Source organism: Ylistrum balloti, unplaced genomic scaffold (genome assembly GCF_031769215.1).
Source record: "Ylistrum balloti isolate Yb309-2 unplaced genomic scaffold, AGI_CSIRO_Ybal_v1 Utg370008, whole genome shotgun sequence".
In the NCBI taxonomy this organism is placed as follows: domain Eukaryota; kingdom Metazoa; phylum Mollusca; class Bivalvia; order Pectinida; family Pectinidae; genus Ylistrum; species Ylistrum balloti.
In genome coordinates this window covers 1,312,545-1,330,335 of record NW_026782082.1, presented here as the reverse complement: position 1 = coordinate 1,330,335, position 17,791 = coordinate 1,312,545, and the positions used below count along the sequence as shown (strand labels likewise).

Below are 17,791 nucleotides of genomic sequence, written 5' to 3'. Positions count from 1 at the left end.
AACTTCCTATCCTTGTGGGAGGTTTTCAAATTAATTTTTTTCCTGGCAGATACATATAGAGGAAATGACATCATTGATTTATGGGAGTTTCCATATTGTAATAAGCGATTCATCCACCTGCTATTATATTAAAAAATTCTTGTACACATTTGTTGGGTGTTTTACCTATAAAAAAATGAAAATAACTTGTTTTTCTGGGTCATTCACTTATGTATGGGAAATCGTTTTAATTTCTTGGATAAAAATGATATTTTTCTATCAGCTTATTAAAGTTATTATCAATGAAAACCATTCCCAAATCCTACATTGTGTATTTGCTGCGTGATGGATCTATGTTTTAGAAAACTGAACGTAAATTACTGTGCTACACATTATAATAAATTCAAACATGAAATGAGGCAATTTCTGAATTATGAGTGTCCTCAAATACATATTTACTTCTTACAAATAAAACAAAATCTTTTCCATCCGAATGTTAACAAAACTTAACTTATCAATGTCTTCAAAAATTACACTCTTATGAGTGTGTTCTCAGAGATGACATTACTTTCACTATTCTTCAATGCAAAAACATGTCTCTTTTATGATAAATTGATAAAAATGATTCTTTCGAAATATATAAGTCACAACTCGCATTGATACCTTTGTTTGGAATAAGTTTTATTTTTCAGTAAAAGAGATTTAGAAAGATGAGTAAACGCAATGTAGGGATAACTTTTAACATTAGCCAAAGTTGACTGTAGTGGAAGGTTTGTATTATTACAAACACATGTATACCACATAACACAAATACAGGAGAAAATCTCTCTCCACAACTGTTCAAAGTGGTGTTAATTCCCTTACGGCCTCCAACCAGCATTGACAAATTATGTCTAGAATACCATTTTAATTAAATATCTTAAAGATGGAGCAAACATCTGATATGAATTTAAATAAATATGGATACAAAATCTTATGGAAGGTTCCAATTTCAAAGGCATGGTTGAATTTGATCCGGCAGATAAGTGATGCAATTTGGTGTATTTTTTTTAATCTGCACATGAATATGAAGAGCTAAGTTGTGGAGGTTTGGTAGCAGCACTGGGATACTATGATTGACTTGCGCAAGACGTGTGATAACTGTGTTTGATAGCACATAAACAAGTGGCTTGGTGTGAATGGGAGCCGGCATCACAAATCCACACGGGATTTCACGAGAGATTATGAGATTTTGTTGCCTGATAATACATATGCTACCGTCTAACTTGATCACATTAAGTTGTATATATATAAATCTATATCAATATCTTTTTTATTTTTCCCTCTCACCATTCCTTTGGCAGGCGTTTTTTAATGAGAATATTTGTAACTATAAGACGATGAATTTTTATTTTAGACCCGCTTGGAATCTAATGTGTGAGGAAGATAAAATTTCCGCTTTCTACAACCAGAAGCTTTTCAATATTTTAGACACAAGTATTCATTCTGACTTTGAACCTATATTCCTGTTTAAGTCCTAATCAAGATATAATGTCAATGTAGCAACACCTGCTAGACTTCAGGTTTAAGAAGGCTTGTAAGGTAAATTGAATTTCACCTCCACATACGCAAAAAGTTAGTTCACAGTATACTGTAAATGATTTTATTGAAATATGAATCTGTACTTCACTAACTGGCTTTCAACATTTACCACATCAATTGTGTCTGTAAGTTTATCACATAAATCACCAACCATCCAAGAAATATATATCCAATGTTATAATTAGATATCTTTCTTTGCAAGTTAACAACCAACCAGTATCTGACTTTTACAATATCATTATAATGTATATCTGAAATAAAACTTTAGACCAAAGAATGACTTGAAAACAACTTTTCTTTGGTATTATAGAGATGATTTAAAAACAAGCCTTTCTGTGGTATTGTCAAACTTTCTTAATCATGTAATAGATATGTTTATGATAAATTTATACATTTTATGCTAAACTCTTGACAGTTCTTGTAAACTGATCCCTAAGATGGGAGAGGTTATCATTTTAAACACCACCTTTACATAAAAAATACTTTTATATTAGATACAAATAGAACCTTTTACAATTGTCGATACTTTCTAACCTGTGTTCAATAACACCATTATTTACAAAGGACTTATTTCTTTGACAAGTCATGTGTGTAAACAGAATCATATAAATGTAAGCTGCTTCAAACAATAAAACATAAATTTACATCCCTGCAACTTAGTTTTTTATTCAATTTTCCTATTCAGGGGAGATAATTTAGTTCAAAATCTTCTGAAAATTTCCAAAACAGGGGAGATAATTTGAGTTCAAAATTGAAAGTATCTATCAAAAACCTCTTCAAGCAAACTAACCATGAATGTCTCCCTGTGAAATGATTTGACTGTTGAAATCATAGATGTTAATACTGAAGTCTTCTAAAAATCATGATAGTAACATTTTGATATTGACTATGGAATTATGACAAGGCATTACAGATAAACCTGCTGTATCTTCAACTAAAGATTGCTTGTTGTTTTCCTCAACATCAAACTTCCTCCCCAGCCCCATCAGTGTTTGATGCCATATCACAGTCCTATACATAACTTACATAATACAAGCTTAAGTGTATTTCATAATAGTCTTTGTCAGCAGTCTGTATTCATGTTAATAGTAGCTAAATCTTCATCAATCACAGTCCCTGCCGTCTGATGCTGCTGTAATATGAAATTAGTCGTTCTTGCAAACATCTCCGTTTTTTAATCTGTGCCAAATTTTGATTGATTTGATTAGCTAGACTGTGGTGATGAAAAACCCTAATACTTTCATCCTAAAGTCGACTTGGTTATCTAACATGCATGAACATCATAACTGGCTCATTTGAAGAAATTTGTTCATTCGTGCAATTTGCTTTGCGAGACATATGTATGAGTTTTCTGTGAATAACACATCTTTGTGTCCTGAGAATCCCTCGCTAATTGTCCAAGTACCTGCCAACAAATTTTCAGCACAAACAGAAATGGCTACTTTTTTGCTTGACAATTTTTTCGTCATAATTTCTTTTATTATTTCTTCATCATCATTAATTTCCTCTGTTTTGCGATTCCTCTGTTATGGAGAAATTGGTTGGGAATGAAATTTTCTAAGTAAATTTGGCCATTATAAACTTAATATGTGAAGACGTTTTGATCCGCAGGATAATACTCCCCCGGTTCACAGAGTCTATTTCTGTAACAAGCATTTACTTGGACAAGGGGTATTCTAAAGAAGAATCATGTGTAAGGTGCAGGGTGGGGCGAAGGTGATAAAATGATGGGAGTTATTTTTGTTTTTCACCTGATGCTTGTCACATCAAAGCCAACAGGATTAATTTGAAAGTCAACATAAACGACTAAAAAGATAAATTTGTTATGTCCAATCAACCATGACCATACAAATTCATTTGATTTTTTTATGAGTAGAAAGCAAATTTACTTTCTTAGTATATTTTACAAACATCCAATTCTTCATCTTTTTTAAAATATAGTCATCTTCACTAATTCATTTCAATTTTCGAGGACGGACAGTTCTCTTGTCTGCGAGTTTGAACTGAAATAAGGGATATAATATCTTTAAGTATTCAGGTGGTAAACAAACAACCAAACGAAACGAAATGTTAAGAAATTAATTCCATCAAAGTGAAATTCCCAATCAAACACAAACTTACCTGCTGGAGTTTGATTGGCTGGAGGTATCGGATTAGGCGTCTGTGGGGTGTTGTTTGTTATAGGTACAACATCGGTTTTCTGGTGGTGATGGCCTGTCGTCGAATATGACGGACACGTTGTCGGAGTGGTGTAACCTGTTGTTGGATGGGTGTGGTCTACTGTTGGATGGGTGTGACTTTTTGTTGGATGGGTGTGGCCTGGTGTCGAATGAGTTTGGCCTACTGTCTGTTGAGAGTGACCCGTTGGTGGATGGGTGTGTCTCGTTGGTGTGTGACCTCTCACAGGTGTATGGATGTGACCTGTTGAGTGGCTAGGTGGAGAACGTTGGACTGGCGAGGCAGGACTACTGGGACAGGAGGAAGGGGGAGGTGGAGACTGTTTTGATGCCAGTTGGTCTTTGGTTAAGAGTGTTGGCAAGTCGTCAGTGTTTTGTTTACCAACCTGCAAAAAAATCAAATTTAAGGATTTAGACAACAAACTTTTTTTACTGCATTATAAATACCTTCTTCCACATTATTACTTTTTAATATTTTTTATGATTATTCAGCAAACAGCAAAACTATTTTCATTTCACTTTTCAACTTTTAAAAACTGGATTTCAGTTTTTTTCCCCCAGGGAAAATGGAATAAATTTGAACTGCTATAAAGTAAAATATCAATGTGATGAAATAGAGCCAAGTCATTGTTGATTATCAATGCATACATCCATCTGACAAGGTTCCATTGTTTGTAACAAGACGTGATGATCTAATCATTATTACCGACAGGGCGTGATAAGATATCATATCATTTGAAATTCACCTTGCATCGATTTATTTAGAAGGTGATTAGTAAATCTGCAATAAATCTCCCATAAAATCATCCTTTATGATTGATGTGTGAGATGAAAACTGCATACCGATATAAGCACTTAACAGCTGCATTCATCAAATTATGTAAAGCATCCTACAAACCTCATTAATATGTATCTGAGTCAGGTTAGACAAGATACAGGTAATCACAGGTATGTACAAGTTGATGACTGAGCTAATCATTTAGTTAAAATTAAACTTTAAAGGAAATGTCAGCTTAAGTTCAATACATATGTCATTCCACTAGCATCAAAATGCATCATTGTTTCAATAAAAATTAGCCAGGTATGGATTGAAACATAAAACACATCTTACTGAAAGATGTAGGAATAAAAAGTAATAAAGAAAAAGATAAAAATTTTCCAAAATTATCCTTTGTAAAAATTTCTGAATTTGCAAAACTTGTAATAATACATCCATCAATAAAGATATTATCTTTATAAAAAAAACAAGTTACCTCCCTTTAAATTACACTGTTTGGTTTTTTCATGTAAGGTTTAATGAATGTCCCCCCAAAAACTTATGAAGACATCACAGGTACCTAACATGCCAGTAAAATGTAACAGAATGAGATAGTGAATAGATATGTTAAAAACTTCTCAGGAAACAAAAGAAACTCATTTACCAGTTTCAAAATAAATGTTGATAATTGTTAGTTCGCATGTTCATTTTGTTGTTGTTTACCTTGTTTTTATTTGAGAACCTGACATTATTTACTTTGACCAAGATTTACATGTTCTGGAACACCTGGTCTCCATGTACTTTTTCAGGAGTCTCTGTGTAAATCTGTCATCTCTTCATATTTTGCCCTAGTTTTATTGAATCTGTGTTTGGATTGTGGTCATGTTGCTACTTCCTTGTTATTTTTTGTATTGGTTAATGAAGTTTACTTTCCCTATAATTATGTAGAAAATATGTCAGTTCCCGTGATCTCTGTTGCCCATTAAGTTAAGAATAACTGCAGCATACATGATGGAAAATCTACATGAAAAAAAATTAATATTGGTGCCTATATATATATATATATAAAGCGATCTTATTTTTTTGTTTTACATCTCTTTACAAACGGAAAACATCTAGCCCTGTAATTAATTTACTAAGGAAAAAATAACTTCTCATACAGAAATGGAACATGATGAAAACATATCACATATCAACACCCTTGTCATAGATAGCCGAACAGCTTATTGCTTTCACCAGGTGCGTTACTCTCATAAATTTCATTATCTCCTACTGCTTACCTGTCTACTTCTTACCTGGCGTTTCTACGACAAGATTAGCGATGAGATTGACATGTACTGTTATCTTAACCATTAACGTCTACATATGACAGATTATCTGTCTTCCATGCCATCCCTGGTTTCTTTTTTTTTTAGGGATATGATTTTCTCGGCTAGTCTCTGTGATAAATATATACATATGAAATGTACATACACATTGTGTGCTTATGGGTAAAACAGTTTCTCTGACCTGTTGTGATATTTTTGACAGAACTTATAATATTTGATAGAATCCCTATATAATAACATGATGAACTGATTTTTCATGAGGAGAAAAATCAAACAGCCTACAAAACTATTCCAAGAATACATTCAAAAGACTTCTCATACACCAGAAAGATTACCTACTGGTTACACTGTTACATAAGAATTATACTGATTGTGCATGTAGGTATTTCAAATAAGGTTTTCACCAGGACTGTTATTTTGTCTTAACAATACTAGCAGGTCAAATCACAGGTTTCATTTTCAGGTCACTTAAATTCATCAGTCAGTGTCACATTTGTGTTTGCATGTCTATAATGTTCATTAAGGTAAAGCATCCTCCTACCTGATTATGATAACTTAGAGGCCATGAGCTGAAAAATAACTAGATCATTTTAATGTCGTCCTTGTAATTATCAACATAGATTTTAGTCCAAATATTTTCAACATTTTCAAATAATTCAAAATGATTAAACACCGATCCATCTTTTTCTGACTTTATTCTGATTTCAAGACTGAAAATACAAATGAATTTCTCAATAACATCTGCGTACTAGGAAACATTTACTTTGAAAAAAAAACAAAAACTTGTGAAAAAATTGTGTATGATCAAGGAATCTAAAATGGCCAGAGTGTTAGGGAATTGGACCTCTATTCAGTCACAACACAATCACTATCATCACGTCACAGTATGTCCTTCAGGTATGGTTGCCTGAGCCATATTTACACCTGATGCATATGTTACCACACCCGAGGGAGTCTTGACTATGCACAACCCCTGATTAGATTTACTCGAGATTTACAGAGCATAAAGAAAAGTCACATTAACTCACACTTCTTAATTTGTGTTTTTGTTATTGAGGACTAAATGAATTACCTGTAACATTTAACATGACATCTGTGTTACACCATATGGTAAGTCACAGATGTATCGTAGAACGCTGAACATGACACATTTCTTTTATATTGTGTGTTTCAGTTTGATTTTGAGAGGTTACAGACTTAAAGGGCTACAGGTGGCCATCCGCATATTTACACCTACGTACAGTAAAAAATCTGACTCCTAACAGAGAAAATCCATCAGAGAATTAGGAAGTCTGTCATCTCGGTAGGACTGTCATATATCACTTTATCACAAAGCCTTGGTGGTAATGTTTGGCTGATTAAGGATTAAAAGCCAGAGAGCTACAGATGTCCCCTAAGTAATGCTAGTCCCTGTAGTAATACTAGTCCCTAATTACACACCTGTCCCTAAAATTACCTTGGCCTGTCCTGAAACAGTCAACTGTCAGGATGGACCACTTTACAGGTACAAATCACTAAAAGATTAGGGACATTTTAAAGCAAATATCCCTTTTTGTCTGTCTCTGACTAACATTTCTTCAACCTCTTTTTAACTGAGTCCCTTAACCCCTTCCCCAAACCCATCCCCACCCTTTCACCAAAAACCTCTTTTCTAAAATAGTTTCATCCCCAAATCATCCTTCCCAAAAAAGAACTAACCTTTTCTTATCCTTCCTGACACTGTCCTATCCTCCACCCATCCTTCCCTCACTTACATCTCCAATCCTTTCTGACACAGTCCTATCCTCCACCCATCCTTCCCTCACTAACATCTCCAATCCTTTCTGACGCAGTCCTATCCATCCATCCTTCCCTCACTAACATCTCCTCCCATCCTTCCCTCACTAACATCTCCTCCCATCCTTCCCTCACTAACATCTCCTCCCATTCTTCCCTCACTAACATCTCCAATCCTTTCTGACACCATCCTATCCTCCACCCATCCTTCCCTCACTAATATCCCCTCCCATCCTCTCTGACACTGTCCTATCCTCTACCCATCCTTCCGACACAGTCCTATCCTCCACCCATCCTTCCCTCACTAACATCTCCTCCCATCCTCTCTGACACTGTCCTATCCTCTACCCATCCTTCCCTCACTAATATCTCCTCCCATCCTTCCTGACACTGTCCTATACTCCACCCATCCTTCCCTCACTAACATCTCCCATCCTTCCTGACACTGTCCTATACTCCACCCATCCTTCCCTCACTAACGTCTCCCATCCTTTCTGACAGTCTTATCCTCAACTTAAAATTATTTTATCGTCATGATTATCAAAATTTGGAGCACTTCCTTGTAGCATAATTATGATTTAGTTTAATTCTTTTCATCATCCCAATTTAATAATTTATATTAATTTCTTATAATTAAATAAAATATATTTCTTTAATTTAATTCAATTACCTGTAAATTTCCATAATAAGCATTAGACAAGTTATAGTGTGATGATTTTAAAATTCTAATTTAAATTTAATTGGGTTATGTAATATGTGTGATTAAATTAAAAGAGCTTAGTGTGAAAGTGATATAATTTGTATTAGCATGTTTTGCTGTATTTATTACACAAAAGATATGCAGCAAAACTACAAAATTGTCAAGGATAATGCTAATTAAATGGATACGGCTAATATAAGCAAGATAAATTTGACAAATGATGATTATGGTTGTCAGCTTAATAAGATCTAAAACATTTAGAATGTGTGCAGGGTCAATTCTAATATGTAAAGAAAACTTTAAATGAAATGAAATATTCGCATTAACATCAATTTTCACTTCAAATATGCATAGGCAAGAGTGAGATAAGTCAACATTCTTTTATCAACTGCAGATTATATATACCAAACTCACTTATTTACATACTGTTAAAAAATTAACAAAATCAACATCTTAGATAAATATCCAGCATGGTCAAAGATAATTATGATACATTAAAAAAAAAGAAAATGTTTTCATTTTTAGAAGTTGTCAAATTTAAAATTCAAAACAGCTACCATGACATCACAGAGAAGTACATTTCAATCTATGTTAAATAAAGAAATAAATACAACAATTAATGCAAATAAGTCTATATGTAAATAATTCAAGACAAGTTTTCATTTTAAAGCATATGTACATACAGTAGTAACCCTGGTAAATGTCAGAACATTGAAATTTGTTTACAAATTAAATACTTCATTGTGATAAAAAAAGAGACAAATTGTTATTGCAAAATGAAAATGAGATAAAAAAAAGTGTTTAAAATCAGGTTTCATTGACTATTCTTTTTCTTAAAAAATTTTACAGAAATTCTTCAAAGAGAAATCATAAAGCATGAGATATTACGAAAAGTAAAATCTCGACACTGATCCTAAAGACAGAAAAGTTGAGAATCTAATGGCAAGCAATTTCAGAGCATCTGAACAATCAAGCTCTCGCTATAGAAACACCCCTGCGAGTTTTTTGAAAGTGATATTTAACCTTGTGTTGTCTTGTTAGATTTCTAAAGACTAAGGACTTATCTGCGTCTTTTTTCATCCATGATAAGGATTAGTTTGGACTGATTACATCAGGATATGTGTGTGTGCATCAGCTGTACTGCTCACACAGGTAATGCACATGCACATCTGCAGAAAAAGGAATTTGGATAAAAAAAATCTTTAAAGCTATTAGTATCACACGCAAAAATGCTCAGCTGCACAAGTTGGGTGGTCAAGATTACAAGTAAAAGACCAGTCTTTTAAATAGATCAATTCAATCAGGATTCTCATTTTTTTTTTTCTCAGTGACTCAATCTGACAAGGAGAATTTTTTTTAACTCAAAAAAGAAGCCAATTACTAACAAATTGTAATCATGAAAAATTTTAATTAATTTTACTTGGATATCTTTAGGAGAAAGTGAAGAAAACAATACTTGGTTAATGAGTATAATGTACGTGTATATCTGAAAGTTTGAACTTCACAATATTTCAACTGCAGAATACGTACAAGGCATAAGTGTATCTACATGATAGTGGTATGATGTAAACTACACATTATATAAATTGCACAACATCTTCCTTTCACAGGAAGTCACATTTTCTTAACTAAAAAGGCGGAAGAGAATTTGACTCCATGAGGAAGAATTACTTGGTTTTCAAAACCGTTATCCGTCAGATTTAAAGGATGTGATGCCATGGTAATAGAGCGGGGAATATTGCAGTAGGATTAAGTCAAGTTTGGGGCAATACCAAGAATCTCACAAATGATGATATTTTCGTCTTAATTTCCATGGCACTGAATTTATAATCATAACTATAGATCTGCTACATGAAAATCAAGGTGGATTGACTACTAATGCTACTTACTAGCGGACGATCTGACTGGAGATAAGTGTAAAATAACGGGTACAAGTGCAATCACAGTCATGATAGAATCGGAAGTACTTGTATGAAAATGAGGCATGATATGAGAATGGGAGGCTGAGCACACACAATGTGTATGATGGATGTATTTCAGCATTCCAGTTCTCCATATCGTACATGTTACGATGCAGAACACATGTATTTATAGCATTGGTGGGATAACCCAACTCTGTAACAGTGAGAGTATTACAGGGTATGTTACAGTATCATAAACAGCTGATGGGCTCAGTCCCGTCACCTGTGAGGGCGGGAGATCAAATGTGTTGGTCGTAATCCTTACAGAATCCTATAACCTGTGGAGGGGAGAGGCAATGTATTGGTCCTAACTCTAAAATCCTTTTAATCACCTCAGAGGGAGCTGGAAATATATTGGTCCTAACCTTAGCAATCATACCCTGTAGGGGAGACGGGAACCAGATGATCCTAACCCAAACAGTCTTATAAGAACCAGTGGGGGAAAAGAGAACATGTTGGTCCTCACCCTAATAGTCCAACGATTAAAATATGAGGAGAGGGAAGAGAGATATGTGTTAGTCCTAACCCTAACAGTTTTATAACATCTGGCAGAGAGGAACTTTTTGGTCCTATATCTAGCAGTCCTAAAGCCTGTAGGGGAAAGGGGAACCTGTTAGTCCTATTCTTAGCAGTCGATAAGTACACTTGTAAGGGAAAGGAAGAGAGAAATGTATTTGTCCTAACCCTTGCAGTCCTATAACTTGTGAGAGAGAAGGGAATCTGTTGGTCATAACATCAGCAGTCCTTTAACTTGTGAGGGACAGGAGAACATTTTGTTCCTAACTCTAACAGTTGTATAACCAGAGAGGGAGGGCTGAATGTCTTCTTCCTTATTCTAACAATCCTTTAATCTGTGGAGGACAGGAGACCATGCTGGTCCTAACCCTAGCAGTCCTATAACCTTTAGAGGACAGGGGAACATGTTGGTCCTAACTCTAACAGTCATATAACCTGTGAGGTGGTGTGGAATATCTTCTGCCTAATTTTAACCCTAACAGTCCTATAACCTGTGAGGGACAGGAGGACCTGTTGACCCTAACCCTAACAGTCCTATAACCTGTGAGGGACAGGAGGACCTGTTGACCCTAACAGTCCTATAACCTGCGAGGGACAGGAGGACCTGTTGACCCTAACAGTTCTATAACCTGTGAGGGACAGGAGGACCTGTTGACCCTAACCCTAACAGTCCTATAACCTGTGAGGGACAGGAGGACCTGTTGACCCTAACCCTATCAGTCCTAGAACCTGTGAGGGACAGGACATCCTGCTGGTCCTAATCCTAACAGTCCTATAACCTGTGAAGGACAGGAGGACCTGTTGACCCTAACCCTAACAGTCCTAGAACCTGTGAGGGACAGGAGGACCTGTTGACCCTAACCCTAACAGTCCTATAACCTGTGAGGGACAGGAGGACCTGTTGACCCTAACCCTAACAGTCCTATAACCTGTGAGGGACAGGAGGACCTGTTGACCCTAACCCTAACAGTCCTATAACCTGTGAGGGACAGGAGGACCTGTTGACCCTAACACTCCTATAACCTGTGAAGGCCAGGAGGACCTGTTGACCCTAACCCTAACAGTCCTATAACCTGTGAAGGCCAGGAGGACCTGTTGACCCTAACCCTAACAGTCCTATAACCTGTGAAGACCAGGAGGACCTGTTGACCCTAACAGCCCTATAACCTGTGAAGGCCAGGAGGACCTGTTGACCCTAACCCTAACAGTCCTATAACCTGTGAAGGACAGGAGGACCTGTTGACCCTAACCCTAACAGTCCTATAACCTGTGTGGGACAGGAGGACCTTTTGACCCTAACCCTAACAGTCCTATAACCTGTGAGGGACAGGACATCCTGCTGGTCCTAATCCTAACAGTCCTATAACCTGCTGGAAAGCCAGAAACAAGTCAGTCTTTAGAACACCAATCTACTATACCCTGTGAGGGATGAGGTAGTTGTATGTCAGATTGTACCAGTGTTTACTTGCCACATATTGTAAACTTTATACTGTTATTATCAACACATAGCTTGATGTTAATTACCCAGAAAGGACTTTTGAGTTTCATTTTCAAATTTGACTCTTGAAAACAAGTTTTCCCCCATTTATATCGGTAAGAAAGTTGAAAACAAGTTATAATCAGTTTCACAGATATTATTGAAATATTACAGAATGAAAATTAACTCTACATACTATATATATATATATATATAGAGAGTATATATATATATATATATATATATATAGAGAGAGAGAGAGAGAGCGCGAGAGAGAGATCTATATATAGAGAGAGATAGAGAGAGAGAAATTAGAATCTTTGCAAATTATTTTATGTTGTTCAGTAAGGTAACCACCAGCTACTAAAAGGTAACCCAACCTGAAACCATCCCTGTTAACAGGTCAATAAACCCTTAACAAAAATAATACAAACACAAGGTGATCAGAAATTTTATAAATACCTTACAATCATTATAAGAATGATTTCTTTAGGCTGTGTAGGTTTGGCTTTATTTCTATATAATGAATATCAATGAAAAACATAATGAATGACATAATGAATGAATGAATATGATAAATCATCTTCAGCATAAAATTATATTTGCATTGAAATTATAACACTACTGATTTTAATCCTGTCAATAAACAAGTAATGATGAATAACTAGGTTGACGAAACACCTCTTTTACTTGCTATACTGACTGGCCATTAATACTTCTGGCGGTGTCATTCTGTCATCTCTGTATGTATACAGGCACAAATGTACAATATATGCTACTTAGCCGCACACTCACAAAAATGTGTACATTTCTGAGCTGTTTATCATCCAATAGCATGACAATTCTAGCTTCCGTTATCACATTTAACTTACAAAATAATACGGAATAGATTTGCACTAAAAAGTGCTATCACATACAGTTAAGGTAAGTGAAGATCATAAAATCACATGAAAAACATTAATTGTACATTAAGAGACTTCATAAAATCAAAATGGCAAACATTCCACAATTCCTAAAAAATCAATCAATTTCAATATTTCAATACTTCTAGGAGCTGTGTAAAATTGCAATAAGGCCTAAAGTATATAAAAATAATGCTTGATTACCTTCACAAATTATTGAAAATTAACATCTAGTTTATAGATCTAGTCTTGGATAAAGTAGTCCTTATCAATACAATATACAGCGGCACCTATATGCTTAAATATCTTATAATGAAATGTATTTCATATTTCAAAGAATGAATATAAACAGTCAGAAAAGTTAAATACCTTGACTTCATGATAATCTTCTTTACATCACAAAAATCAACAATTAAGTCTCCCTGTATGCTGTTCATGATTGGATTAATTACCAACTTTTTGTGAAAGTCTTAATAGGCTAATACGACTAATCCTTACTAAGAAGATATGCAAATACAATACATGTCATATTGTATGAAATGTCTATTGAGAAATAGGAATGTATTAGGAACGGCCATATCTACTTAATAACACAATCACCTCTTGATCCAAAGTGAAATTGACAAAATACATAGCTGTATCAGCGTAAGAACTTCTAACTGTTGGTATTTATTTGAAAGTTTGATTTTATTGTCTAGCTTCAATGAAATTATAACACATGCATAACAATCTATTACGAGAGTATTTTACAAACTGACATTTTCTTCATCTATAGTGCTTTTAGGTTAAGAGCCTACATTTTCTGTCCTTATCTTTAATATGAGTTTCATGGCCAGTGTTTTGAAAGGTTTTATCAACAACAATGCACTTAGGTAAGATTCTTTCATATTCAAAGCAAACATTTTGAAAGGAAAATACAGCAACTGAAATGCACATACCTATGAGCTTAGAGTCAAATTTGTAATAGAAAATCTTTTATCCTTCCCATCCCCATTTACCATCAACAGATATTACAATTTACAATAAGTGTCCTATATCTAAAAATGTTAATGTTTAATAACAAAGCTTCTTGTGATTTTGTCAGTTTCATTTTCTTATTCTTTTCAAGTAACATTTTTGAGAACCTATCAAATAAACTATTCACACCAAAATAAACTGAGTTTGGTTAATACATGTACTGCTACCTTTTATTAATATGTCAAGTTTATTTATGCTGACACAATGATTTTGTAATTAAAATTATTTTTTCACATTATATGCATATGAAAAATGCAGAATTTTTGTTTGTTTCTGAAAAGTTTCCATGTAAACAGGAACACTCTTCTTTCTTTTAACATAGTTGAATAACCTTTGTAAGTCTTTCATTGAAATCATATTAACTTGATGTTCAAGGCATAGTGTTAGTACTGTAATACTCTGGTGTTATTGATTAAATATGTGATTCAAATAAATTTCAATTTGTGTATATGTGGTTGTTATCAAATTGTCAACAATACTTGGATAAACAAGTATTTGTGTAATATCCATTAAAAAAATCTCTGAATTTTTTTAACTCTGAAACTATAAAATAATTAAAGAAAGCATTATCCAATATATAGAATACTGTTTCTGAATGAAAAAAAAACATTATAACTATGTGCTCACAGAAAGCTTATATTATCTAATTTTAAAACTTTGAATTATAAAAAAAAGGTTTTCTGATCATGAGTTTCAGCATCTTTAAGTGTGCCTTACAGAAAAGTGTAGAAAAAAATGTGTCTACATAGAGAAATCAAACTGGCTAAGTGTCCAAGACTGTCATTTCATTTTGATCAAGTTATGAGTAAAGACAACCAATGTGAAGAGACGACGACAAAAATAAGATTAATGAAGGGACGAATGTCCAAAAAGTTATCACTCTACTAATTGAAGTAAACAAAAGACATTACCTGTGGTTGGGACTCAGTAGAGTTAACAGCAGTTGGGGTATTGGCAGCTACCCATGCCTCTGCAAACGTTTCCATTGCTGCATGAAAATCCATCTTGTCTGAGAAAGTTGACTGGGTGTTACTCCAAGTCGGCATACACTATATTGCAGCTGATGTGCAATATGGTTAGTCAAGGAGGCGATAGATTAGCACGGGGAAACATGGGTGTCTGCAAACTTTTGATTAATCAAAATCGGCTGCTAATACCGATGGCCTGAAGTTGTGTTGCGGTGAAGAGACGTTAAAAAGACTCGATTGTTCGTCAGACCGCGACACTGCTTGTCGACCATAGCTTTAAACACCAAGTCCCTACCCTGCCCAGATAAAGAAACGACAGATCCCTAAGAGGATTAGTGGACCGCACTGCAAATGTAAATATATACACATGCGCGGAACTATATTGCAAGGTGCGCGCTCCGAAAAATCTGATAACTGAGATGACATGCGCAAACTATTTGCAGATTTATTGCATTAGCTAAAAATAGTTGTTTTCTGGAATACATAGATACAACCGAGTCTTCTATTGCTTTGTTATTGTATTTTACAGCGTATGAATATAGCCTTTTCACTAAGCCGGAAAAGAAATACACACAGATTATCAAATTGCAATCTTGGTCAATGCAACGTTTCAATACGTAGACGGAAGTACAGTGTGTATTTCTGTCTCGAAGCGTCGACATGATAGCGAAAAATAGTTAAACGAATTTCACGGAAAGAAATATATTATCGTTTATATTATAATTATTCCCTCTAAGTGAATGTTATTTTTCATGATTTGATTGGAAATTCACAAAGCTATTTAAAGGATGGCTGAATAATGAAATCACGGATCAACGTGAACATGTATCAAACAAACATGGCGGCCACAGCCTTGGTTGTTGCGTTGGCATTCGTATATTTTACGGATGCTACTAATTTTAAGGACGGAGAAAAGGTATATATATGTAGATGCATGGGAAGGTTTTGAAATGGTACAATATTTTAGTCAATTTGTTGCACATTTTGTGCAAGAGTAAGATGTACTGACCATATTTATCGTGGCCTTGCACATTTGTCGGATGGCTATATTTATCTGTATTTGACAGGTGGTAAGTGTGAAGGTTCTTCCCGGTTTCCTTTTATCATGAAAAGTCAAACTAATGCGTATTTGCTTTTCCATTTTTTATTTTGACGACCACATTCAGGAAATGCAATATCGATTGAAACAAAACGAATTTCGTTGACACGTTTATGCTTGCATACAGACTACCTATCATGACAAAATGTAAATCAGTTATACTGGTACATATCACATTGCAAACGTGTACATAAAAATAATTATTTGTGTGAAGTCTCCCACAGGAAACAGACAAATAAGGATGAAAACGAGATTATTTGCTTACCAATTCTTCTCCTGTCCCATCATGATCAATAGTCACAAATTCATGCTCCTCAATATACTGAAACTTTCTTAAGATCAACCTTCATTACCTTACCAGAAAATAATGGCCCATTGAAGGTGAAAACATTACGATATTGCAGATTGCCATTATGACTTCCATAAATGCCAGGCAAATACTTTTATTTCTGTCATTTATGGTGATCTTTGGGTTTATAAGTTAACTAGAGCTGAAATAAAAAGCAGATATTGGTCTTTGAATATTCGTTCAAGATATTATAAAAAATTTATTCCTATATTTCTTTACTTTCCAGCAGCATATTTATTAGATTCTCTCAAAACTTGTCCTTGTAAATCTAATGTTTCTGCCAATGTCACAATAGTTTACTTTCTGGTTAGTTGAAAAAGACAACTCATGAAGGACATTGGTCAGTGTAAATATATGGCAGGTGTCAAAGTGAATTTGCAACAGTGTAGTAGTATTCTTGATATTGCAAAACAAAACATGAGCAAAATAAACACATAGAATTAAGTGTAATGTTTTTGCCAAAATGCTGAAAAAATTACAATTGGTAGCAAAAAAATAGGGATGACAACCAGAAACAGTTGACAGAAACCTTTTTATTGAAATGGGTTTCTTCCGTCCGTCCATCCTTTCGTCCAGAAGTGCTTTCCGCACAATATCTTTTGAAGGACTGGTTGGTACACTTGTTACCTTAATCCCTTGGCTAGGTTTGGTTAACGGTGAAGTCAGTGCATATTTAATAGTCTGCTGTGATCTGATTTACTGAATTCTTTAATCACTCTATGGGAAATCTTTCTGCGCATTATCGTATGAAAGAATGTTAAGATTTTTAAGAAACTTGCTTTGTAGACTTATTACTTTAATTCCTTATTCGGATTTGATTATCGGCAAATTCTGCACATTTGATGAGGCTGCTGTGATCTGATTGGCTGATATATATCAGCATTTTAACTAAATGTTTCCGCAGGTTATCTTTTGAAGGAACAAAGGAATTATGAGAAGACCTGCTGGGTAGACTTGTTACCTTAAGCCCTTGTTCAAGTTTGATTATCGGCAAATTCTGTGCATATTTAATGAGGCTGCTTGACCTGATTTGCTGATATCTTTTCCAGTTTTCCATGTTGCTCATTTTAAATGTATGTATTTTACAAATGAACATGGGAGGTGGATTTTGTTGATTATTTCCTTTTTACAACATGAAAAATTATGAAAAGAAACTCTTACTTTACAACCCCTAGTTAACCAGCATCTTACCATAATTGAGTAA

The 17,791-nt window shown here is 34.6% G+C and overlaps 2 protein-coding genes across 2 annotated transcripts in view; one reads left to right on the top strand and one right to left on the bottom strand.

Moving 5' to 3' along the window:
• Positions 1 to 15,354, bottom strand: part of LOC132548313 (uncharacterized) — a 43,096-nt gene extending 27,742 nt beyond the window's left edge. The window contains exons 1-2 of the mRNA XM_060212168.1: positions 15,083 to 15,354; positions 3,682 to 4,123 (exon numbers count right to left, since the gene is read on the bottom strand). Coding sequence (XP_060068151.1) covers positions 3,682 to 4,123; positions 15,083 to 15,217 — 577 coding nt within the window. The 5' untranslated portion in view covers positions 15,218 to 15,354. The remainder of the gene's footprint in view (positions 1 to 3,681; positions 4,124 to 15,082) is intronic.
• Positions 15,355 to 15,977: 623 nt separating this feature from the next.
• The window catches only part of LOC132548300 (transmembrane 9 superfamily member 1-like), a 32,322-nt gene continuing 30,508 nt past the window's right edge, over positions 15,978 to 17,791 (top strand). Inside the window, exon 1 of the mRNA XM_060212156.1 lies at positions 15,978 to 16,055. Within this exon, the coding sequence (XP_060068139.1) occupies positions 15,978 to 16,055 (78 nt within the window). The remainder of the gene's footprint in view (positions 16,056 to 17,791) is intronic.